The sequence below is a fragment of the Tenebrio molitor genome, chromosome 8 (assembly GCF_963966145.1).
Source record: "Tenebrio molitor chromosome 8, icTenMoli1.1, whole genome shotgun sequence".
NCBI classification, from domain to species: domain Eukaryota; kingdom Metazoa; phylum Arthropoda; class Insecta; order Coleoptera; family Tenebrionidae; genus Tenebrio; species Tenebrio molitor.
This window is the reverse complement of record NC_091053.1, coordinates 3,621,185-3,646,433: the sequence shown is the minus strand read 5'-3', so window position 1 is coordinate 3,646,433 and position 25,249 is coordinate 3,621,185. Positions and strand designations below refer to the sequence as shown.

The window sequence follows — 25,249 nt, the reverse complement described above, 5'->3', positions numbered from 1 at the left end:
TTTTTTTAAATATGCACCAAGCGTTCCAGAACTGTTGTGACACAAGAAAAGATTGACTTAATTCAGAATTGAATTAATTGAAAAGGACATCATTCAAGAACGAAACGAATTTAGCAATCATTAACTGGATTTCTTGAAAGATCTGTCACCGGAGATGAAACTTACAGATTGACTACTTCAAGATGAAACTTACAGATTGACCACTTCAATCCAGAGTCAAAAGGTCGAATTACGGACGAGATACAACGACTCACCACGTCGAAAATTTCATGCAACCAGTGCAGCAGGAAAACTTACGAAAATTGTTTTAGGGATTCTGGCAGTGAACAGAATGTAACAGGAGAAAAAAACAAGTTGAAACAAGGTGTGCTGTTTCACAAGGAGAACGCTGCGATTCGCACTTCCATAATAGTGATCCACTTAAAAAAAATTGGAGTAACTTCCTTATTTGCCAGATGTAATCCTCAATGACAGTTGTTTATTTCCAAAATTATCTCACCTACTCACTTTCCAGACGATTAACGTGTGGAGGTAAATGACACAAAGATTCTTTTTGAAAAGAATTTGTTGAGAAATCAAATTATTTCAGTTTTCCTATACTCCGTTCGCTTGGGCAATATAACAATCACGTGCACACCACGTGATCTACTACCGAAAAGACTCCGCCTCTCGTTGTGAGCTGTCTAATAGACTTCACTGGCGTAGCATTTGGTATTCTGATATTTGTAATTATGTAATAAAAATTTGAGGTTAACGTTTCGTTAATTGTGAAACTCTTTCGTTATAACTGAATCAACTAAACAAATCATGTACTGAGATTAACTGCCGAAATAAACGTGCAGGAGCCTTGTTTGCATAATGCTCTCCGTCTTTTATCATTGCATTTGTGTTTCGTTTTGCCCAATATCGAGCAAGCAAGTGAAAATCGCGACTTCTTATTGCTACAGCTATTATACAGCTTAAGTGAATGCAGTATAGCATGGAAAAATAAATGTTAAAACACTTACGTAGTGTTTTTTGCAACAATAAAATGCACTTAAGTCATAAATCAGAAGCTTACGACAAACCAGACTGTACACTGGTTAACGTTTCGCATTTTTCTTTAAAATATAAGCACAAAACTGTATACTATTAACGGAATCCACGAGTGTTTAATTAAATTTTTCCTCGAAATCACAACAGCTCTTCATAATACATTTCTTCTTGTCAACCGTCCCAACATTCTTACTTTGCCAAAATCACATAATATCAAAGTTATGGCGGTTAATTAAAAACGGTACAAATAACCGCATAAAACATTTGCATTGTAACAACGCGCATTAAAGCTATTAATAACTCGACGTAACCTATTCGGTAAAAAATCAACCTGAACAAAAAAGTTCGCATAATACACCGCTTGGGCACCGCACCTGACGTAAGATAACGAAAATGCAAGGTCTTGAACAGTAGCTTTGGGGAGTTGTGTGCACCAAGTAAAAACAAATTTCGGATCCCACAAACACGAATATTTTCCAATAATAGTGCGACCCACACTAAATTTCTGTTTATTTTCTGAATGTCTAAGATAAGATAAGAAGTTTAACATGTGTTACCAACGAAAGCAAACACGCACTCATAAAATCGTAGTGTCTGTCAGTTATTTCGATATTTAAACAAATTGTACTACTTTTTGGGTCGCTTATTCGATACAAAAGCCACTTGTTCGATACTTCCCTAGAAAGTGAGTCTGTATTCGTAGTTACCAATGGGTGGAGGTTTCTCTTTCGTTCACCTCACTTTCGCTCATCGTTTTTCGCTCACTCTCTTTCACTCACTGTTTTTCATGCACTCGTAACTTGTTTCCAATTCTTCTTGATATGTAATTTTGATTCTTTAGGCAACATTTTTGGTACCTCGCGGCACTTGCCTCTTCCAAGACATCATAACTTTTCATCATCCATTTTCACAACGTGCACACAACCGCTTTATTAACGTTACAGAACTTTATTTATTTTGTATGTATATATTTTTTTTCCATAGCAATAGATCCATCCAAAAATGCGATTTATTTTTATGTAAAATTTTGAATACAAAGTTGCAGATTCACTTTCTAAGGAGGTATCGAACAAAACTATATACAGCACTCGAGAGTAAGGCCGCTTTCGTTCACTTGAATTGCATCGCGCAATTCGCGTGAACGAAAGCTTTGCCTTTCTCACTCTTGGCTCTCTTTTGCATCCACGTAACTCAAAAACTAATCGAACGATTTTCTTCAACCAAAGTTTACTCCAGAGAGGTGCAAGCGGTAATCTTAAACTCACGGTGTAGCGAGCTCTCCTCGCTTATTTCCGTTTCGTCGCTCTTAATCAAAGAAAAATCATCATGCAATCGTGTCACCTCACATTTATCATTCACTACTTGCCTGATTGCTTCTAATCCTTAATTTTTAATTGGTACAAGCTCTAATTTTGTTGGGTTAGATAAGTTCAATTTTTAAGCGAACTTAACTCTGCTTAAATTTACTGAATTTACTTATTGCTCTTTCACAACGATTCAGCACTTGTTAGGGAACAGTTCAAGCGCAGGATTACGCAAAACCTTTCGTTGAGCAATCGTCATGTTTCGACGCAAAGTCGTGGTATGCGTACCGCAGGGGCCTCCGAAGAGCTAATGTACGCGAGCAACGCCGCAAACAAAAAAGAATGTTGTGGTTGTATCTGCAGCCTAATCCATCACTTGACGGCGTCATTGTTTGTGTTGTTAGGCGCAGCTTCATCTTGGCACGCGACATATTAAAAAAATGTCGCTTTCAAAATGCAATATTTATTTTTGATAAAAAAATCGCACAACTATCGCTTTCTTTATCTTCATCCGACCAATAATAATGGTACGCCGCATTCGAACTTGCGCAACTAGCACTGTGCAAATCTGATCGACAAAACATGATAAGTAATAGCTCCCGTTCCACCAATACTAAACGACGAAGGTGAAGATTAGAAAAAGTTAGTTGGCAGAGATGTAAAAAACCAAACAAAAAAAAAAGTAAAATAAAAAGTACAACTAGTGTTAAGTAAAGCAGACCTCAACCTTGGTAACAGGTGTGTGTGCAAGAAGATTTGAGCGTCGTCGTCGGCCAGCATACCTCGATAATAACGGGCACAACCAGCTGATTATCGGTGATGCGAGTAACCACAGTCTCTGTGAAGGTACTCTTGGTGATGGTCTCAGTGACACGGCCTGGCCCCGTGGGCGCGGGCGGCAATTCGATCGGATCTGGCTTCTTAATTGTAACGGTAACGGCATTTACGGGCTCGGGATTGTTTTGTGGTTTGTTTGTTTTGGAATCTTTGAGGAAATGGGCTGGGATCATGGCTTGGAACTCTTCGTTCGTGATGGGCTTCGGCAGTACCTGTGCGTCGTCTCCGTCTAGAGACAGTGTCGGCGTGGCTTTCTTGTGATTTACCGGTTGGGCGGCCGGTTTTGGGGGCGTCGGCGACCGACGTGGGATGGTGCCGCCGCCGCCCTCGCCCGGGCTGCTGCTCGACACGCGCCGCGGCGCCGGTTTTGGCACCTCGCTGGGGGGCGGCGGCGTCGGCCCGATGCCGTTCGTTTTTGGCAGCTCTCGGGGCGACTCTTGGGCCTGGTCGGACGAAAAAGTCTGAAACAAAAAATTCCTGTCACAAAAAAAATACTACAAGGAAGAGTGTTCCGACGTCCACGGAATGACCTTTCCCTCGTTACGCCGATCCGAGGCCGAATTAGAATCGGAATCGGTGTTAAGTAGATTTACAAATGTTTGCGATAGTGAACTACAACAATATTTGCGGTAACCTGCGTCTACGCATCATTACGCAACACTTAAATAAATACAACATTCCAAATTAAAATATTTTGTACCTCAACGAACAAACAAAGCTTTCTAGTTTATTTAATTAAACATGATGTCACTCAATATTTTGAAACTTTACAGTTTGGATAACGTATTTCTTGTATCTCCTCACTGACCAACCGTAACTGATCAGACAGACATATTTTCTAGCAAATATCCAATTCAAATGTTTCTCATGGGCCTTCTGTCTTTAATAGAAACATAAATAAACAATAATAAACAAAATATAAAAATCTTATTGTTTACTAAGGATGATGTCACTCTTAGATTTTTAAATTTCACAATTTTGATAACGTATTCCTTGTATTTTCTCACTAGCCAACCGTGCCGGATCAGACAGTTCATATTTTCTACCCGACATTCTATTAAAATGTTCCCATTGATCTCTTACTCTTTATAAAAATATAAAGAAAACATCAAAAGCTTATTGTTTATTAAACTTGTAGATTTTGAAACGTCACAATTTAGACAATGTATTTTTCTTATTTTTTCTCACTGACCAACCGTGACGTATCAGACACTTCATAGTTTCTTCTAAATATCCAACTAAAATGTTTCCAATCGATCTTTTGTCCTTTAAATTTTCTTTTAATTACTCCCAATAAACAAAACAACATCGTTGACGTTTCTTTGACATTTCTGCGAAAAATCTGCGTACCAGTGGCGTCGCGTTTGCCAATAAAGCTGGTAAATCACCGATTTTTGTAAAATGTTGCTCTTGTTTATTTTATAAATTTTCTCCATTATCTGATAATAATAATATGTAATAGTAAAATGTACAATTATAGTTACGACGTCTAAAATTCATGAGGTTTTATTTACCTATTATAATGTAGTGTTTGAGACCACAAATTGTCTACGCCCATGCATTGAACGCTTATTTGCATAGAATTCCGCTACGACATGACCGATAATTTGCAACGCCTGTTCTGATTTGTTTTCTTTTTGATCATTGTACTAATTACAAGGAATGACTAACAAAAAAAAAACTTTCAACTTCCTAGAATTACTTCAGTTCCGCCGGAAATGATATCGTTTTCAATTAGATCTACTTCCAAACTTGACTCCAACTTTGATTCTTTTTTTGTGTCGCAACACAATATTGAGGCGATAACAAAAGCAAACTGTTTCCCCCATTTGTTTAAGTGTCCCGTCCTATCATCCCTTGCGGTTCAATAACAATGACATCATCAATATAAACGCACACCCATGCGTACCAACAGGTATGTTAACTGGTAATAATTCATCGCCGAATGACATCATCCATTTGAACTTTACAATTTTGGAGCGATTCACCTAACGGTGTTTGCAAATACATATATTTTTTTTCCAACCGAAATATTTGCACACAAGTAAAATACAAACAAAAACACGGACAAAATTGATGTCAAGGAGGTGGACACACATTTTATTTACTTTGTACATTCCCGCACCACGAATTGACCTTCAATTCAACAACAAATTTACCTCCTGCACCAACAAGTCCAGAACATGCACCGCATTTGCAATTGTAATTTATTCGAACGTCGTGATTAGAATACGGAAATATCTGTAGGAGACCGTTACAGTTTCCTTATCTTTGTCTTGTAACAATCCCTGGGGTCTTGGGAATTTCTCGTCTGGTGGAAAAGGTCATTCCGTGTAAAAACGAGCGATTTTCATTTTTCTCGAGCGCACATTTGTGCGTCAACGCTTTATTACAATAATTACAAAGAACGATTGTACAGAACCGGCAAAATCAGATCTGAACGAGAAGCAAAAATGCCTAATTGGACGTGAATCAACTGGAGTCATGAATCACGTGTGCATACAGTGCGTCGGCACGTTGTGGTTGTGATTAAATGGGACTCACGTATGGTGTTCTTGTAATCTCAGGAAATGTTGTTTCAAAAAAGTTTCTGATCAAGACGACCGCGAAAAACAAAACATTTCAAAACTTATGACTTACTTGATTTGACATGCGGTTATTTAAGTCAACAAAGAGAGTACACACATATATTGAGTGACTCAAAATGATTGTGGATAAGTATGGCAACTATGTACGAAAATTTATGTGGCAAGGCAACTCTGTGGGTTGACATTTGTATGACATTTCATAAGCGTGCATTTGATTTTTTTTATACCATTGCACATTGACTTGACACTTTTCAAAATTGCGCGACTATGAACTGTCAAAGAAATGTCAACTCTATCCTACCCACAGAGTTGCCAAATAAATTTTCGTACATAGTTGCCATACTTCACACAATCATTTTGAATCACCCAATAGTACACCGTTCAATTGAAGGACAGGCAACAAACGTATGTTTTTAAGTAGACATCAACATCAAATTTTTGGATGAAATACTTGTAATCAGGAAAAAGAAATAATTTGTATTTCGAAATATGTCATTTGAAAGTCATATGTGAATACCCTGGCTAAGATGTCTTTTCAAACAAACATGTTTTGATATATTTTTATTGAACGAGGTATTTTAGTCTATTTAGAATACGATATTTTATCTTTTTTGTTTCTTTTTAAACCCCTATAGCCCGTCAATTTTGAGAATTTTCGGACAGGATTTTAGTGACACATTTTCTATTCTTTCAAAAAAAACTATCAGATTTTCATTTCAAATTTGAAGGCTACGATATCCGATTTTCTAAAATCTTTGGAAATAACCTCAAAAAACGTAAATAACCACCTTGTATATGTAAAAAAAATAGCATCGTTCTAAAGGGTTATTATAAATTATTGTAGTCCAAGGAGGGATAAAAATTGAATGTAAAATTTATGGTTGTCGCTCCATATAAAAAACAAAAAATTATTCTATTTTTAATGTAAAACATTGCAAAAAAAGACAAAAAGGAAGATTTTTTAGGTTAGCTGTCAACATGGTCCAATTAATCTACGCTTTAAAAAATCACAACAATTGACGGTTTCCAACGCTTTCCCAGCCCAGGATTTCATTTGAACACGCGATAAAATGTTTCTTTGTTGACAATTGCATCGAAAGGTTCTGTTTGTAATCAATGTAATAAGTGAAAGAAATAAAAAATTGTCAAATTGACAGGAGCATAAAATAACCTCAAAGTAACCAACAATAAATAAACGTGCCTTTTTTTTCTGTTTCTGTCGTTTCAATAAACAGAAAGCGAGGAAGGAAATCGTGACGTCACCTCAAAAGGGTAAAAATTGGATGCAAAACAACTCAATATTTTTAGAATTGGTTGCAAAACTCAATATTTTTGGATTCAATCGTTGATTTAAAAAAATACTCATCACCGCACGTCGTCTTCTCAAACGGTCAATGTTGACTTGTTTCGAGACATTTATTAAAGCCTTTAGTAATCCCCAGGTATTTTTTACGTTTCTCTTCCACTTCATTTATAACGAGAATTGCACAACGTGATTTTGAGGTTTTGACATTGAATGATCTACCTGGACATATAACCCCACTTTTCAACAGATGCGATCACAGCATCAGACAGAGGTTTTTAGTTTCTCTAGTTGATAAATACATTCAGATTATTGTTTTACCCTCATTGACAAGTTTTGACATTTTCACATCACGTTCATCATCACAGAAATTTTATTGAAAACATAAATGCAGCCCACAGCGCCTACTATTTATTCGTTACGGTCACAAAGTAAATAGAATACTGTAAATGCCAGTGTTAAATGCGTTGTCAAAAATGAATCTGAACTGAATCTAAGTTGTAGGATCAAAATAAACTATTAAGGGGGTAGATTATTATTGGGAGACAATTTGAAATTTAATTCTCAACGAAATGATATTACGTCATCAATACCAACCCAATGTCATTAAAACAAAAATAACTAGATAATTATTTTATTACATTTTTAATAAAAATAAAAAAAAAGAAATCAATGAAGGCGATATTCGTTTCATAAGACATGTCGAATTCATTCCTCTCGTTCGACTCGTTCGTCTTATGCAATTCGTATAAATAATATACCATTCTAATTTGCTGTTTTAAAAAAGTTGTCAACGCATTCATTATGAATGCGTTAATAAACCATTATCAAATCCGAAATCTAGAAACTTTTTTCAGTTGGTAACACATTGAACGAAATGTCAAATGTCAGTGGTGTAAGTTTGACGTTGACACAGAAAATGATTTAAGTTATTGCCTTGTCACTTCAGTTGACTCTTTTTTGGTTCAGATCTGACGTGGCCGATTTTTGATCGATCACAGATCGATAGATATTTACCTTTTTGTCCGACTCTAGCGACCTTCTGTAGCCGGTGTAGCCAGGTCTGTTGGCCATGTAACTATTTGCCGAGTACAATCCCGTGTAGGGTTTAGGAAGTCCGAAAACCTTCGGCGACTGTTGAGGTCCAGGTGACGGCGAAGGCGAGTTACTCTTCGTGACAGGTACGTCTCTTTCGACGGTTAGCCTAACGAACCGTTCCAAGCCGGTCAACATGCCGACCGCCTGATCGTGCGAAGCCCCGGTCAAGTCGACTCCGTTGATGGAAACCACCCGATCGCCCACGCACAACTTGGCGTCTTTGTGGGCCACACCACCGTCCGTGATCCGCGAAACGAACACCGCGTCCGAGTCGGCTTTGAACGGTTGCGATCCCTTCCCGCCCGCAATACTGAAGCCGAGTCCACGCGAGTCCCTTATCAAGGTAGTGTGCACCAGGACCTTGTTGACGACGACGTCCTCGGGTGGCGGCGGCAACGAGTTCGGTTCGAGACGGGGCACGGGGGCGGGACGGACGACGTTGTCCCGCACGAACTTGGTCACCTCGCGGCTTATCTCCAGGATGAGGATCGGGCCCGACTCCTTCAGCACCTCGACGGCGTCGTAGTGGCTCACGTTCACCACGCTGACGCCGTTCACTGTGAGCACTTTGTCGCCGACGCGCAGGCCCGCCAGGTCGGCGGGACCGTTCTCTGTGACGCGCGATATGAAGATGCCCTCGTCGTCTCCTTTGAACGGGGTCGAACCCCGGCCGCCCGCTATCGACAGGCCGAGGCCCGTGTGGGATCTTTCTATGTGAATTTCGTATTTCTCCTCGCGCAACTCGACGGTTGCGTCGGATTCGCCTGCTGCAAGAAACATCACCACGGTCAGAATGTACTACAACGGAGGGGGCGGCGGAGCAAGCGCCGGCAACGGGGTCCCCCACGAAATTGGCTGGTGGTCGGAAAATAAATCTCTTTCATTTTGAGAAAAGTACACATCACGTGGTCTCCAAGCTTAACTAGTTATCACGTAAATCGCGGGACCGCCCATGTACTTCTCGATTTGAACGTGCTCTACAAAATTATCTTTTCCAATAATACTTCATTCAAATTTTGGGCAATTTCACATCGTTTCAGGCACTTTAAAAAATATATTAAGATGTTTTTAATTTTTTCAATGGGAATGGAAAACACCAAGATCACAAACGAAATTGTTTACTTCTAAATTACTGTCTAATTGGGACTAATTCAACTGTAATAATTAACGTGGGCTCTTCACACACGAATTGATTTGTAAATTGCAACAATAAATACTTATTAAATTTGTTGTATTAATTCAATTCAGAAAGTTGCTCTGCTTTTCACTGCTTTATCAAAGTATTAGTTTATTTGGCAAATACATAACTTTCTCTCGTATTTATTCCACCGGAGATTATTCAAATGAATTTAAAAATAACTCTTCGAGCAAGTATTTGCATAAAATTACCTGTTTGTGTCATGGTTGATGCGAAACTTTCGGTCGTTTAAAAACGTGCGGGCGACATATGCAACTGTGACAGCATCGGGAAAAGCCCGGTGAAAACGTTTCGGCAAGCCCGCGACGCACAAGTGTGTACTTTCGCCGTTTCGTAGTCGTTTCCTACCACCAAACCGCCTCCGCTTCCCCCATTTCCGGCAACTTACCCCTCGTCGCAACCGAATTCCGGTCGACGGACGTCGACGTGCGCCAATCAATTTAATCCTTCTAACCTGCATACTTAAGGATTCTCCTGTCGGCTGTCCCGTGTGCGAGCCTCCGCCCGTTCAGGCTCATATAGGTGGCCCCTTTGGTGCGGGGCAGCGTCCCCGAGACGATATCGATCTTTCTGCCCCCGGATTTCACCCGGATTTTCGGTAAAGTGCTCATTTTTCGCGATCATTCACGCACATCAACATTACGTTACTGTGATGGGATCGTTCGACGTTATCTGGAGATAACGTGCGTGAAACGTGCGCTTATCGGTGTAGTACAAACTGTGACGAAACACATCGCGCCCGCGGAACGTTCGAAAATTAAATGGAAACGCGTGTGCGACGTGGTGCACCGCGAAGAGTAAACAATACTCTGAAATGCCGGATTGCGAGACCGACGAGCGAAACCTCGCCTCCTACATACTTACCTTGACTGCTAGCGCTCCGTTCCGATTCCGGAGGTGTCGAACCGCTCATTCTGTCGCTGTCATCCTCGCGACATTTCAGGGCCTAGAAAGTGACATTATCAGATAACGGACGGACACACACACACATGGTAGCATGCTCAAACAAGTTTACACAAAGGGTGTTTGCACGAACACGACAACAAACATGATGCACTGGATGCCGGCCAAACAGCGCGCGCGATGCAACAGGCTCGGGGGCATTCGCGGACTGGATCAGGCAACACAAAAAAAAAATCATTTCCAAAATTGGGGCCCGACTTATTTATGACGCGTCTGCATAGGCCGACTCTTAATATCCCCCTGGATAATTTATGGCATGTTGTTAAGCTTCGAATTAATATCGGTGAAATTTCACTTGGATTTTTTTTTTTTGTAATTTACTGTTTCATACCGTAATCGTGTTCTATATAAATTCAATTTCAAATTTCAATACAAGCTTTCCTATGCAATCTATAATCTCCACATTAAGCAGATTGGAAAGAGATTTATGTATTTTTTGAACTCGTTTCTTTATCAATCTTTTTTCAGTTCTTTTTTTTTTAATTAAATATGTACATTGATTCGTAATACCATTTAAATTACTTAAAAAATATCTACAAAAAGTATCGATTACTAAATGGGACTAGAAAATTCTAAAGAAATTTTAAAAATAATTGCACATTTGGGCATTTTTTCATCAACAATACATTGCAATAAAACCACTCGTTTTTTATCAAATTTACAAGACTTTCAAACACTGAAACCTCTCATTACGAACACCTCTTTGTTTTTGTTATGTCATAGAATTGCCACATAAAAATTCAAAGGGTTTAAAGTACCCCTACATTGTGGACAGTTTGGACACAATTCCGGTAGTCACGAAAAAAATTGCTTCAAAGAAGAAGAAACCTGTAACAAATTATAGATTTCTTGGGACAAATCCTAAATAGATTTTCTGAAATTATTCCATTTCTTTATTTGTGTTTCGCTTCAAAAATATTTAAAATCAAAACATAACCTTAATTTATTTTGTTACTAGGTTTGACGTAAGTATATTCTAGAGATTATTTCTTTCATGTGTTTAGCAATCAATTGCGTGACAAATATTGACCAATCAAAACGAGAAAACAAAAAATAACCCGATAAAATTTCTCTAAAATGCACATGTGCAATAATCTGATAAAAAATGTCGGTACCTGATTTTTTTTTAAATAAATTATAAAGGATTGGAAATAATGCGTTTGGTTTCATTCTATTGAGGAAATAATCAGCCGTATACCCCTCGTGCAAAATTTTAATATCGGAAATTTTTTTGCTAATGAACTCAAACATCCATAAATTATTCGGTCAGAAGACCAATTATTATCAAATAAAAGCCCTCGACTTCGTCTCGTGCTCTTAAATGCTAATAATTGGTCTTCTGACCTCATTTATGGATGTTTTCGTTCATTAGCAAATAAATTTCCGATAAAAATTTTTGCACTTGGGATATAATACATTATGTGAGAAAATTTTATAACCAAGTAGATACAGTCAACACATTATCAAAATTTTATTTTGATAATATGTACTTGAGTTTTTAAGAATTTCCTATACTGTAATCTCTGTTGTAATCCACAGGAAATGATCATCGAACGAGTTCTACGAGAAACTATAAAATATTACTTATATCATTTCTGTGAAAAATCTGTATCTCGTGTTAGAAGAAACGACTAAAATAGCAATTTACTATACGAGTTTTATAAGACACCATTTTGTCGCACGCGTTTTTTAGAGCACGAGGAGCGCTGCGAGGAGTGCTATAAAGCAAACAAGTGCGACAAAATGGCTTATAAAACAAGTGTAATACAATATTTTTTCTATTTGGCCCCTATTTTAAATTTTAAAAAGTTCAAAAAATGCTAGGAAAAATATATTTGGCAAATATAAAGGGTTGGTAACACGGTTAACTAGACGAACAGTTGCAAGTTTTGAATTTAAAGTGCGTGAAGCGCAGTGATCACGTCGCAACTATGTACTCACTGTGAGTCATTGCCAACATTAAAAATTTAAGTAAATGTTCCTGAAACCGGTATCGAAAAGAACTCCTTTCCGAAACCCGTTTGAATGGTATAATAACTGTGTTTTTAGAATTTGCGTCTCTAATAGGTCCATTATTGTATTCAATTTGGAGTCGTTTATGATGGCTATCTATTAAAGCACTCGTGGTTTAATAGATCTCTAAGAAAATGTTTATCAATATTTCAGTGTATTATTGTCATTTACACCAAAAAAGATGTAGTTGCATCCGTTACCTTGAATTAATACAAAATTCCCTACAATTTGAAAGTTTTATTTTTTTATTTAAAAATTAAAACAAGGGTGTGCAAATTCTAAAAAATAACATAAAAAACTCGTTTTATAAGGGCATTGGCGCACTCGTCCCATAGAAAACTCCCCTACGGGTCGTTTTCTACACCTGGGACTCCAAATCAACCTTTATAAAACTCGTTCTTTAATATACTATAAAGGTGCAAAATAGAAAAAAAAAAATACCGAATTTGTATTGTAAAAGAAACTGGTGTGATGTGGAGAACAAGACCTTTCGGAAAAAAAAACAAACAGGGAGTTGTATGGGAATTAGAAATTGAAAACTTTCAAGCTTTGAACGGTGGTGTAGAAAAACTGCGACACGTTACGAAATTTCTTCTAAAACAATTTGTGCAAAACGGGATTTAAAAAATTCCCGACATAGTAAAAAATTATGCACCGCCGGACAAATGGAATTTAGATGTGAGTGGACACTTTTTATCGTGTCTTGTCCAAAAAGCGAAAAACTGTGCTGCTGGTAAAATGACAATAGAACGTTTGTCGGTAAGATTACGCAAAAAAAAAACTAATTAATTAGGACAGAAAAATCTTTAATAATATTATTGCCGGATTGAAGATAGTAAATCTTTCAGTTTTATGGAAAAGCAACGGAAAAATTTGGATGATTCGAGGAGTAATTACGGAATCCTTGAATGAATTCGATAAAAAAATGAGGCGCAAAAATAGAACAATTCTGTTATTTATAGGCGCCACAACCGCGCATCCACATCTTCGTTGTAAAGAATATAAAAATAGTATTTTTTTCCCAAATGTAGTCTTGTAAGCGGTCGAGAAAATGGAATAAGTGAAAAAAGAGCTGAAGTTGCTGATTTAGAATGTGTTTCCTGTAGAAGGAACAACTCCATTACGGACAAAACATTTGCTCCATTCGGTGTTCGTAATGCACAGGTTTTTCACTATATTTAAAAAAATATCTCCGATTTTATTCAATAAAACAAAGGGTTTAGAAGTAAATGGTTCATTTATGGTCATATTGGTACGGCAACTCTTCCACCTATAGCAAAGAATTTTAAACGAACAAAGTATCTTTCTCGTAAAATAGTGAATCTCGAACAGTCAAAATAATATGATCGTCAAAACATTTAAGTTCATTACGTCTTTCACTGACAATGAAATCTTTGGGGTCTTCTTCCAAGCTTTTAAAAAATCATGACAATTTAAAAAATCATTTCCGGTACCGCTTTGCAACAATTAGTTATTTGTACGACAGGGAACGAAAGTCTGTTATTTCCTCCTGCCAGTGAAGTTTATTGCCACGAAACGAAATATCTACTTTATTCCCGATCTACACATATGATTTCTTACCTTCTTTTTTATATTTTTTGAACAAAAACCTCAAAATCTAAATTATATGTCAAAATCAGAGCATCAAAGTAAGCACAATTGCCGTTACCGGGATTGCATTTAAAAAATAGTGCAGATTGTGTTTCGTTGCCACGAATTTTTGAAATCTGAAAAATTTGAATTCTGGTAGTGATTCTGAACAAGTCATTTCCCAAGATATAATCGAAGATGCTAAAGCGGCATAATTGATTGGATTTATTGTGAAAAGAAATTTTGGAAAAAGTAGGTATACAATGGAATATGATGTAATAAAAAAAACCGATGACAAAAAGAAAACCCAAAGAGAGAAGCCGTTTTTGTTCATCAAGGAATTACTCAAAACGTGATTTACTGACGAACTTTCCAGAAATGTGGAGCTGACGTTTTTATTTCCTAGGGAAAGAATACCACACTTTCAACCTTAAAAAAATTCTGTAGTAAAAATAGTAGTTTATTTAATGAGTTCGTGCGTAAATTGGGCCTTTTTTTGGCACGAGTGGGCCATTTTCGAGCGTTTTAAAGGCCCACGAGTGCCAAAAAAGGCCCAATTTACACACGAACGAATTGAATACAACGTTTTTTTGTTCGACGAGCCCCTTAAAGGCTCCAAATCGCTTAAAATTAGCTTAAAGTTTCGTTTTGACAAGTTGTGACATTTATCAACATCCGTTCACACAGGAGAAAATTCTCAAATTTATTTATTTTCTTTAAAACAGCAATAAAAAAAGTATTTCTTTCATTAATTTAAATTAGGGCAATTGAAATGATTCTGAAATAATTTTTAAAATAATCATAATACATAATACAGGGTGTTTCTAAAATGCGTGTGTTAATTTTAACACGTAGCAGAGCTTGTTAAATTAAACGTTTTTTCTATTTAAATTTTTTTACGAAAAAGCATCACAAATTGATTTAAAAGTTGGAATAAATTAGTCGTCAAAGTGTACACCTTCGTAGTGGTAAAGACAAAGATTTTCTGTTGTTATAGAAACGGGTCTTTCTCTAAAAAGTTAGATTGTTATAGAGAAAATTAAATAAGAAAAAATAAAATTCTCATGGTTACAAAAAAAAAATGAGAAATAAAATAGAGAAAAATGTTGGAAAACTTTTGCGAATTTTGCAAAATGTTATTAAGGAAAGTTTCATAAATTGGCGAGTTCTTCCACTGGTTAAAATTAACACCCCATATACAGGGTGTTTTTGAAATGCGTGCAGAAATTTTAACCACGAGCTACTGGCTCCATGCAGAACTCGGAAAAAATATTTAAAAAATTCTGTCAAAAAATAAAATGACATTTATTTTTTTTAATTGCTTTTAGTCTTCTACGTTGTCAAACAACCTCGTAGGTAAAATTTCGGCACATTTTAAAAATACACCCTATATATCATATTTTATAAAACGTACACCAATGCGGTTTCCTTGTTTTAAAGCATATTTCCTATAGGTTACTTCGCATTGGCGTACATTTTATAAAACATGGCATACAGGGTGTATTTTTAAAATGTGCCGAAATTTTACCTACGAAGTTGTAGGACAACGTAGAAAACTAAAAGCAATTTAAAAAAATTGTAGCTCAAAAAAATAAATGTCATTTTATTTTTAAATATTTTTTTCCAAGTTCCACATGAAGCCAGTAGCTCGTGGTTAAAATTTGTACACGCATTTCAAAAACACCCTGTATACTAAACATTGTATGTAGTTATTTAAAAAAAATCCAGTTTTAAAATGAACTTCGAATACATTTTTGCACTTTCGGGAGTAAAAGTACTGATTTAATCCCTTTTTTCCAAGACGAGGGACTAAATATTTTCAAAAGTCCTGTAAGGTCAAATGAAAAATAAACAAATGTCACCGTAGCAACTACTTTACTACTTTCTTTCTAGTTTTACAACTGTTTTCGGCATTGAATATGGTAAAGCTCGATTTATTTATCGAAAAAATATGCAACAAGCACGTTATAAAGTGTCTTTTAATCCCTCAGGTGATTATTGTCCTCGACGAAACTTCTCCCGGTATTAAAAAAATCTCTTTAGTTCCTAGGTATATAATGTAGCACTGTAGCACCACTATGTAGTGCTCAAACACAGCATAAATTAATAGAATTTAAAATAACACATTTTAAATCAATCGCGTTCCTAATCCAGTTTAGCCAAGCAACGTTCGATCTAAAATACATTTCGTCGCATCTTTTAATCTCGTACAATTTTCCTCTTTGGCGATTCAGCCAGTCGCGTTAAAGCCAATGCCAAGCCGCTCGAAGCTACTTATCGTTCACAACACTCACCCTCCTATCTTCACTTTTTTTTCATGCTGCCAACATAAGACAATTATCTACATATTCAATTTGCCGGATCCATTAAGCTGACTCAACCGGTACAAATCGAATTAGCGTGTCGACCATTACCCGTCACACACGTCTCTATTTACTTATTGCATGCTAGATTTAATTCCCTCTAAACGGTGACGTATTCACGAGCGGTCTTTATCAGATTAAGACCGCGGTGCAACAATGTCCCGTGCAAATTGAATGTCATCAGACCGGTTCGTGTCAATGAATTTTTAATCCCGTGGCATTTTTCTAAAGTGAATAATTCGCACGCTCCGAGCTCTCTCGGAAATTTCGGTTGTCAGGTGGTTGATGTACGGCACCGACGAACCCACCTCCTCCTTCGAGTTTTGCTCTTCGCGAGAGAAACAATCCCATTTACCGGTTCCGACTCCGCGCTTATTTCTGGTGCACATCATATCCGTCGAGGAAATCGACCATTAGACGGCGACGGAAGCGGATGCACCGCGTTCAATCAGACTTTTTTTCGAATGTCAATTACCCATTTACTTATTGGTTCCCCGCGGCGCTGCGACTTTCTTGGCGCGTTCTTGCGATTACGGACACGTTTCCAATTTACTTCCTCACCTTGCGCTCGTCTTAATCGTTCGTTTATCTGAACTGGAAATCGAAACCTTGTGCTCCTCCTTTCTGTGTGTAAAGTGTGACTGACATCGCACCCAATGTAAATATACCCGGCGCGGCTTCCGTGTAAACAAAAACACATAACCCTAATTTACTTTGTCGATCAACACTGTAGATTTCATGAAACAACTGTTGACACGATCTGAATTTAATGAGGCGTCAAGAAAAACATTAACCAATCAGAAACCAGTCCGAAATTCCGTGGATTCCTAAAAATGTCAGTGATAAAAACCGTTCCCTTAATTACACAATCAATATATTTCATAAATCGTTCCGGAGTGAATCATCATTCGGTATTTCCTAAACGTTATGGTTTACGAAGCGCATTATCGGACGGCCACCTGCAACGATTGGAGAAATGAAAGAAAGAAAAACACGAGGAAAAAATCGGTGATGAAATTTCTAACAAACTGCAAACGGGGCCAACGAACGATTACGATTTCATGGAAAAAAGGCGTAAAGGAGACATATCACGATTTATTTTCTATCGGTGTTCGCGTCGAATACAATGAGATGAATTCACGACAATTATGACCACCTGACGAACTTCGAATAGACTCGATCCCAAGATAGATATTTTATGGGCTTGATGAACTCCGAAGAACAGAATTTCGCTCGAGAATGTGGAGGTGTCCGGACAATGCGTCGACGACTCGACAAATCATTGTCGGAGCTAATGGAAGCGGAAAAAATCACCGAAATCATTTTTATATCGAAATGCGAAGCGCGAAATCACACGAATGCCAATCTGAATTGGAGATTGAGGAATTTGAGATTGTTGTCCGGTCAATTTTCCCGTCCTGAACGCGTTAAAATTGTCGAAATAGTTAATTTTAATCGACAGAAGTCTGCGTAGATCTTGTTGGAACTTCGTATAAAAATATACTGAGTGTTCTACGTAATACAAAAACTGGTTCCGGACTACTCCATTTCTTGAGCAAAACTTAAAACAAGAAATTGTTGAGCTGCTAGTATTTTATTTATTACCAGACGCGTGATTTATGGCCCAAATGGTATAATTTGCCAACAAAAGGATCATTCACTACTAGCCGACCGTTTTTAGCCTCTTATTTACAGCTTTGCCATAAAATTGACAATTGCCATTGTCACCTAAATTTACAACAGCACACGTAGCAGGTCATAAATAAAAATGATTTTCAAAATTAAAATGCAAAATTGCGTTTAATTCAAAATCTAGTTGGTGTTTTTTTGGTTTTGTTTGTAAGTGAAAAATTATGAAATGTACCTTACCAATACCCAGGTAAGTGTAAAAAATTTCGACAATTTTATTTAATTAAAAGTCGCGCCTTCTCGCGACCCTGTACAGGTGTATACCTGAAATACGTGTGTTAATTAGTAACTAAATATCAGTTTTGACAGTTGGAGATTATGATTTAAAATAAATGACAAGCAAAGTATAAAAGTGAATGCATTTTAGTTTGGTTGATGGTTCATTCATAGAGAACAACCTGAGCATATTAATAAAAATCAAAATAACATGAGGAGAAATAACGATTGTTAATAATAATCACCAAATTCTCTGATGGTGCCAGAGATATTTTTTGGTTAAAAGCGTTATTTATTAAGTTAACGAATGTCTAACAAAAGGAAATCCCAAATAAGACGTTCGTTAAAATGTTCTTGACCTTGACGTTTTTTTGACATTTTAAACCAAAAAACTCTAAAATTACAATAAATACTACCAACGTAAATTGAAATTTTCAGGGCTAACTGCGTCGACAACCATTTTGAAATATTTTGCCAATTTGAGACATTTCTTCTACAATAATTTAATTTTTTAACGTCCGTTAAAAAAAGTGCAAATTTTTTCATTCGTTTGCGTTCATAAAATATGTGATTTTTGAATCGGTCAAGAAGCGGTTCTTTTTGCACGCATTTTGCGTTAAAAAAAGTGCCGTAGTATGTAATTTTTTAACGCAATTATAAAATTTTTCATTCATAATTATGTAGTAGTTTTTTTAACGAGTTCGTATGTAAATTGGGATTTTTTCGGCATGAGTGGCCCAAATTTACAGAGTGTCCCCAAAAAAGAAGACGAGTCCATAACTCCGTTATTTATCGGAAGATTTTAATTATCTGTACACCAAATTAAATGGTTGTTAATAGGCTACAAAATGGCCTAATAAATTCAAGTATAGCCCTATGGGCTTCAAGGGTAAACTGTCAAAATATTTTTTTTTTAATGGGAATACATATTTTTTTGTACTAATTCTGATAGAGATTTATATTCTGAAAACAACAATGTATCACAAATATACACTTAAATACCAAAAATTTACAAAAAAAAATGTAAAAAACCGCTACTATCGTCTATGTTCCATTTTCCGCTAAACATTGGCGGTATATCTGCGCAATCCCACATGTTATTATTTATCATTTGTTTTTCCAGCTACCTTAATTTGGTTATTACACTGTAACGCAGTGCATTTTGATAGCTTTTCGCTTAATGCTCGTCATTTGTTTCAAAAGTTAGTGTTGTTTTTTTTAATGTGAAGTTATACTTGTGATACATTGTTGTTTTCAAAATTAAAATCTCTATCAGAATTACTAATAAAAGGTATGTAATCCCATTTGAAAAAAAATATTTTGACAGTTTACCCTTGAAGCCCATAGGGCTATACTTGAATTTATTAGGCCATTTTGTAGCCTATTAACAACCATTTAATTTGCTGTATAGATAATTAAAATCCGCCAATAAATAAGGGAGCTATGGAATCGTCTTTTTTTCTGGGGACACCCTGTAAAACGCGAGTAAAACGAGCGTTTTAAAGGTCCACGGGTTCACACAGGAGAAAATTTTCAAATTTTGAGTGTCGAAAAAATTGCTATCTAAACTTACGGGCGCCAAAAAAAATTTGTATGCAACTCGTTAGTAAAGTATCTTTTTTACTCGGCGGATTTGCGCACTCGCTTCGCTCGAGCGGCAAATTTTCCTTCTCGTAAAAAAAAGTATTACTTTACTCACTTGTTGCATAAATAACTATTAATATATCGAATACGCTTAATAGAAAGAAATTTGCTTAACAAAAATTTGAAAAATGTCTCAATATGGTGAAAGGAAGATTTTTAAAACCGGAATAAGATAAATAAAATTCAATAATTCTAGGTAGGACTTTTTTAAGTGTCGGTCTTTGGTGTTTGCACAATGTTATTACATAATATTTTATTTGCGTGAACAAGGTAGGTATAGTACATTCAAAAAACATGTGAACTGCCAAAAACGAAATTATATCGCGTGAGCAACAATTACTGTTTGAATTGGCAATAAAAAAATGTACTTGAAATTGGCAAGACTGTGAGTTGTAGATATTTCCATTTGTTTCATTGTCATTATTGACAAGTGACATAAATTTCAATTGAACGTCTTGGTTTTTGTAATCTTTTATTGATAATATAATTCACGTCACTTCCGGTTGTGACAAATTTAGCCAACAGGGACGCAAAAAAGTCACCATAATTTTATTGTCAACTCAAACACTAACTGTTGCTCACGCGGTAGTTGCCAAATTAATTCGCTATAGTATAATTCGGAATAAGTGGCATCGCGGTAGGCACGGATTATCTAAAGTGAGCTTTATATTACCTATGTCAAAAAATTCTAAACATGTGAAACCGTCATTATTTACACATTACACATTATTTTGATCCACAGCAGAGATAACCCACAGAAGAATCATACAGTTTTCGTAAATGAAACAAAGAAATTCCAAATATGTACTGTAACAAGAAAATAAACATAAAACGATTCCAACGATAATATCAAAACCAAATTGACAGCGAAGGATACCAACAGCGTCGAAACTAGGGTATTATTAGCAAGGGTCTTGCTGCCAACGTAAATTTGAATTTTCAACGCCTACCGCGATGCCACTTAGGTATTCTGAATTATAATACATATAGATATTTCAAATTTTTCATTAATTTAATTTTACACCGTTACATAAAGTACCGTTCACACGATTGAACGACGTAACTCACAAAATATGAAAATACAGACCTCAGAATTTTTATATTTTTGTATAATCTGCCAAAACAGAACCTAAATGGGCGAAGGAAAGTTCTTGTACAAGAAACGGAGTAGTTCGAAGAAGTTTGAATGAAACAGCGATCTATCAGATCGAGGCGTTTTGTACAGACTTCTGGTGCCGGTAATTACAGTACAGTTCTAGATTGTGAGGTCGGGTCGGAAACAATGTGTCGAGGTGAAAGTCACAGCTTGATAGATTTATTGGCTGATGGTGTGGTAAAACCTGACGTTTCGAGTTCGGAAATTGACTACCAAATGAAATAGGTAAATGAAATTAAGAAAAACCGGAAATTATTGTTGATTTGAGGCCCGTTAGGAAGATCGAAACGCACATGATTAACGTGAGGACATCGTCGTAATTACAGTTTTCCTCTAGACATGCACAACGCAAGCAATGGACATTAAACAGCAACGACCAACATTCCGACAATCGCACTGGCATCAACACTACCAACTAATGGCAAAACGGCACCAAATAAATAAAACATCAACAAAACAAAACAAAAACAAAAAAAAAGGATAAAGAGACCTTTGCAATGATGGAAGCGACCTTATCTTTGTCTACGGTTGCTGTGATGCGTTTGTTCTTAAGGTGGTGCGGTGTGTCGCGACGATGTAAGCGACTCGGTCGTGCTACTGGGTCGACATCGTCGGCGGCGGGAATACCACCGGAGAATCCGACCCGCTTAGGTACCAATTCCTGCACACCCACCATTAACAGTTTTCGAACGGGTGCAGGACAAAACGCGAAAAAAACGACAATCGGGTGAACCCCCCGCGACCGAGCGCCGCAACGTCCACCGAAACACCTGCGACGCTCGATCGGGGGCCTTAAGACTACAACTCACGTCGATGGTCTCCTCCTCGGCGCTGGGCTCGCTGTTGTCCTCGGCCCCGTTGCCGATCACCTGCTCCGTCACCTCCGGAATAGCCAGCGTCGGGGGCGGCGGCGGCGGCGTCTGCGGCCTCTGCACGGTGGGATTGACGGCCTCGACCACCGACTCCGAATGCAAGTCGCTGTCCTCGAGCGAGTTCTGTCCCTTGCTGAAGAGCTTGTGGGCCTTGGCTTTGAGCTCTCGGGGATGCGGAGTGTTCTGGCGCACGAACGGCGTCTGATGCCGCCAACGGACATGGAAAAGAAAACGTGAACAATACCCGCACGCGGATGTCGCCGCAACGACCGTAATTAACAACGAGTCAAAGGTTAATCTATTTAAGTTCCATAAAAATGAACGGGGCAAGAAGAATGACAACGAAAAAAAAGTGAATGGGTTTTTACCTCTTTGCTATATTGATCTTGCGGATCTGAGAATTTGACGGAGTGAGTCCTGCTCGCCTCGCGTTCTTCCCAGTCTTCGTCGCTGACGGCGTCATCTGCAGCAGCTATAGCACCGTTAGAAAGAGTGGATGTCACGTCACAGCGGAACAAACGCCCATCAGAAGCTAACATGTGCAACACAGACAAAACGGTGCTTACAAAAACAAAATAACGAAAAAAACAACGTAACAAAAGCGTGCAAATTGAATGAGATAAAATAAACAAAGGTAAAAAAAATTAAGGAATAATAATAATCGAGCGCAATTGAAGCTGCAGTTTCTCAGGCTTTAAGTCTTTAAGCTTCGAATTTTTACACAATATCGTTTGACTCATTTCATTAATTTTTTCCAGAATAAATCTTATCAGAGTGACACATTAGTCAGACATTTTTTTATCGTTCCGTTTTAGCCCTACTTCTACCCGAAACGTGATTTTTACTACTCAATCAACACGTCCCAAAATAGGTGTCATTGTGAAGCTTCCTTAGTCGCACACAAAGCAAAATTTCCCAAATTATTTTTTTTGTAGAAAAAATAAAATTCTTACACAAGTTTCTTTTAGACCAAAAATAACGCAGAGATAATTTTATCACTTTGCACGATTTTAATAGACGTGTTCTGTCGCGCAGTACATGTTAAGCAGACCATGCAGATTCGATATTGTTTTCTTTTACATATGTGTTAAGCCGACCATGCAGACTCACTCTTTGAGAATATTTCCAATTACATTCCACAATGCGACACGTACGACAAAATCAAAAACACTAGAAAAACGTATCGCTTTTGTCTACCCATATTTAAAAATCCGAATGTGAAAATTGTGCGAACCGCGGACTAAACGATATTTACCCGATCTTGACCTAGCTTGAACCGTCATTGCATTGTTTTCGCATGAAAACTAGTGAATTGCGTGCCACCTCCCAAAATGGATATCGCGCTTCGTGACTTCCATATTTAGAGCAAAATTCGAGCGTGGAAATACTTCAAATATTTTTTCAGCAAACATTTGCGTTTTAATTGTTTTCCTTTTAAAAAACAACATAGTTTGGCGATAAAACAAAAAGACACAAAGCCTGAGACACACCAAAGCGGTTGTAAAAGCACAAGCTGGGTGTTACCTATGGTGGGTTGGTATTCCTGTTGAGGTAGGAGGAAACAGGTGAGGACCTCTTTGCCGTTCTCGTCGGTGTCGGTTTGGAAGGTGAGCAGCGGTTGGGCTTGATTCTCGCTGAGCCAGACGGCCTTGAGGTCCAGTTGCAGGAGGGTGTAAGGAAGATGGGGCAGTCGATTCCCTGATACGTCCAGGACGTGCAGTCGCTTGCAATTCCCTAAAGTCTCGGGTATCGAGGTCAGTCTGTTGTCGCGCAAACTGAGCACTCCGAGTTCGTGGAGATTACCGAGTTGCTCCGGTATTGCCGTCAAACTATTACGATCGACGTTTAAATTCGTCAACTTAACTAACTTGCCGATTTCTTTGGGCAATTCGCTTAAAAAATTCTCGGTTAAAATTAATTCTTGTAAATTGTAACAGTACCCTATGTTAGAATTTAAGGAAATTAATCGGTTTTGGTCCACTTTCAATATGGTGATTTTCTCTAATTTGCCAATGCCGTCCGGCAAGGTTTCTAGTACGTTTTGCGATAAATGTAAATCAGTCAGGCTTTCCAGACCTGCGATGTCGTCTGGGAGGTACTCCAGACGGTTTTCTGACAGGTCCAGACACGTCAGATTGCGCAATTGGCCGATCTCGGCGGGGAGATTTTGGAGCTGGTTGTGGTCCAACCAGAGCTCTTGCAGCGCCGGCAACTGCCCTATGTGCGGAGGCTGGAAGCAAAGCGTGAGTATCCGGTGGCCAAGCCTCTCGTGCGAACCTACCAACATCTCAATTTCATTGTCCCCCAAGTCCAGCCTCTCCAAGCGCGTAAGCGACGACAGCGACGATGGCAGCTCTTTGAGCAAATTTTCCCTTAACTCTAAAGAGGTCAATGCGGTGAGCATGCCAAAATCAGCCGGCAGAGACGTCAGTGACATGTCGTTCAGTCCTAGGACTGTCAGCGACTTGAGCTGACTGAAGGCGGGGGGCAATCGCGGAATCGGGTTCGAACTAAAATCGGCCACTTGCAGGGCTCGCAGCGCCCCGATACTCTCCGGAATGTCGGGGATATCTACGACGGTAGTGCAGGTGAAGAGTAAACAAACGCGCCGCACTTACCATTCCGCGATACGTCCAGTTCGACGAGGTTTTCGAAATTTTGAATGTCCGGTGGCAACCTGTGTATTTCATTGTCGCTTAAACCGAGTTTCCTGAGACGATGTAGACGGAAGAAATTCTGAAACAGAGTCGTTCCACATGCTGCTGGCGGCTCGGGGCGAACGCATACCTTTGGAAGATCCCGGATGTGATTGGCATCTAGAAGAAGTTCTTCCAGACTCCTTGAATACCGTAAAATATCTTCGGGGACGTTAGGCAGGGAACAGTGCCTCTTGTCAACAAACTCCACTTGTCTGTTGCAACCCTTAAATATCGGTATACAACGGAACATTTTCGATTAATCACAAATCCTACACATAATGTTAAAATCACCGTACACTAAGGCGCTACACTTTACACGGGAAACTGATTTTAAATTAAAACATTAACTTTTAAAAAACCTCTTCTAGCTTTCATCACGACTCACAACGGTGCCACCATAGATAAAAGAAATGCCACTCCCGCAATTGGCCAACTTACCGGCTGCAAATGCACTAAAACGCCCCGCAGGCCTGCCAACGTCGGCGCGAAAAAACTGAAAACAGTTATAAAACAACAATAAATTATACGCAATAATTGTTTTATTTCTTATTATTTACTAGAACTTGCATCACTACTATTCTTACATTACGTAATAATTTAATTTATGCGTCTTGTTCCGCAACATAAATTCTTCCATTGTGATTATTATTTTTACAATATACTTTCACAAACCACCAAAAT

At 37.9% G+C, this 25,249-nt stretch overlaps 1 protein-coding gene across 13 annotated transcripts in view; it reads right to left on the bottom strand.

The window, feature by feature from the left end:
- The window catches only part of scrib (scribble), a 45,388-nt gene extending 20,380 nt beyond the window's left edge, over nt 1-25,008 (bottom strand). For 3 of the 13 annotated variants that reach the window (XM_069055872.1, XM_069055877.1, XM_069055880.1), the window contains exons 1-10: nt 24,657-25,008; nt 24,488-24,605; nt 24,151-24,440; nt 23,394-24,099; nt 22,238-22,401; nt 21,807-22,070; nt 21,488-21,658; nt 10,228-10,309; nt 8,085-8,932; nt 3,122-3,637 (exon numbers count right to left, since the gene is read on the bottom strand). In XM_069055872.1, the coding sequence (XP_068911973.1) occupies nt 3,122-3,637; nt 8,085-8,932; nt 10,228-10,309; nt 21,488-21,658; nt 21,807-22,070; nt 22,238-22,401; nt 23,394-24,099; nt 24,151-24,440; nt 24,488-24,605; nt 24,657-24,818 (3,321 nt within the window). In that variant the 5' untranslated portion in view covers nt 24,819-25,008. The remainder of the gene's footprint in view (nt 1-3,121; nt 3,638-8,084; nt 8,933-10,227; nt 10,310-21,487; nt 21,659-21,806; nt 22,071-22,237; nt 22,402-23,393; nt 24,100-24,150; nt 24,441-24,487; nt 24,606-24,656) is intronic. The other 10 variants (XM_069055873.1, XM_069055878.1, XM_069055879.1 and 7 more) reach the window with 7 other exon arrangements.
- Nucleotides 25,009-25,249: the final 241 nt, after the last annotated feature.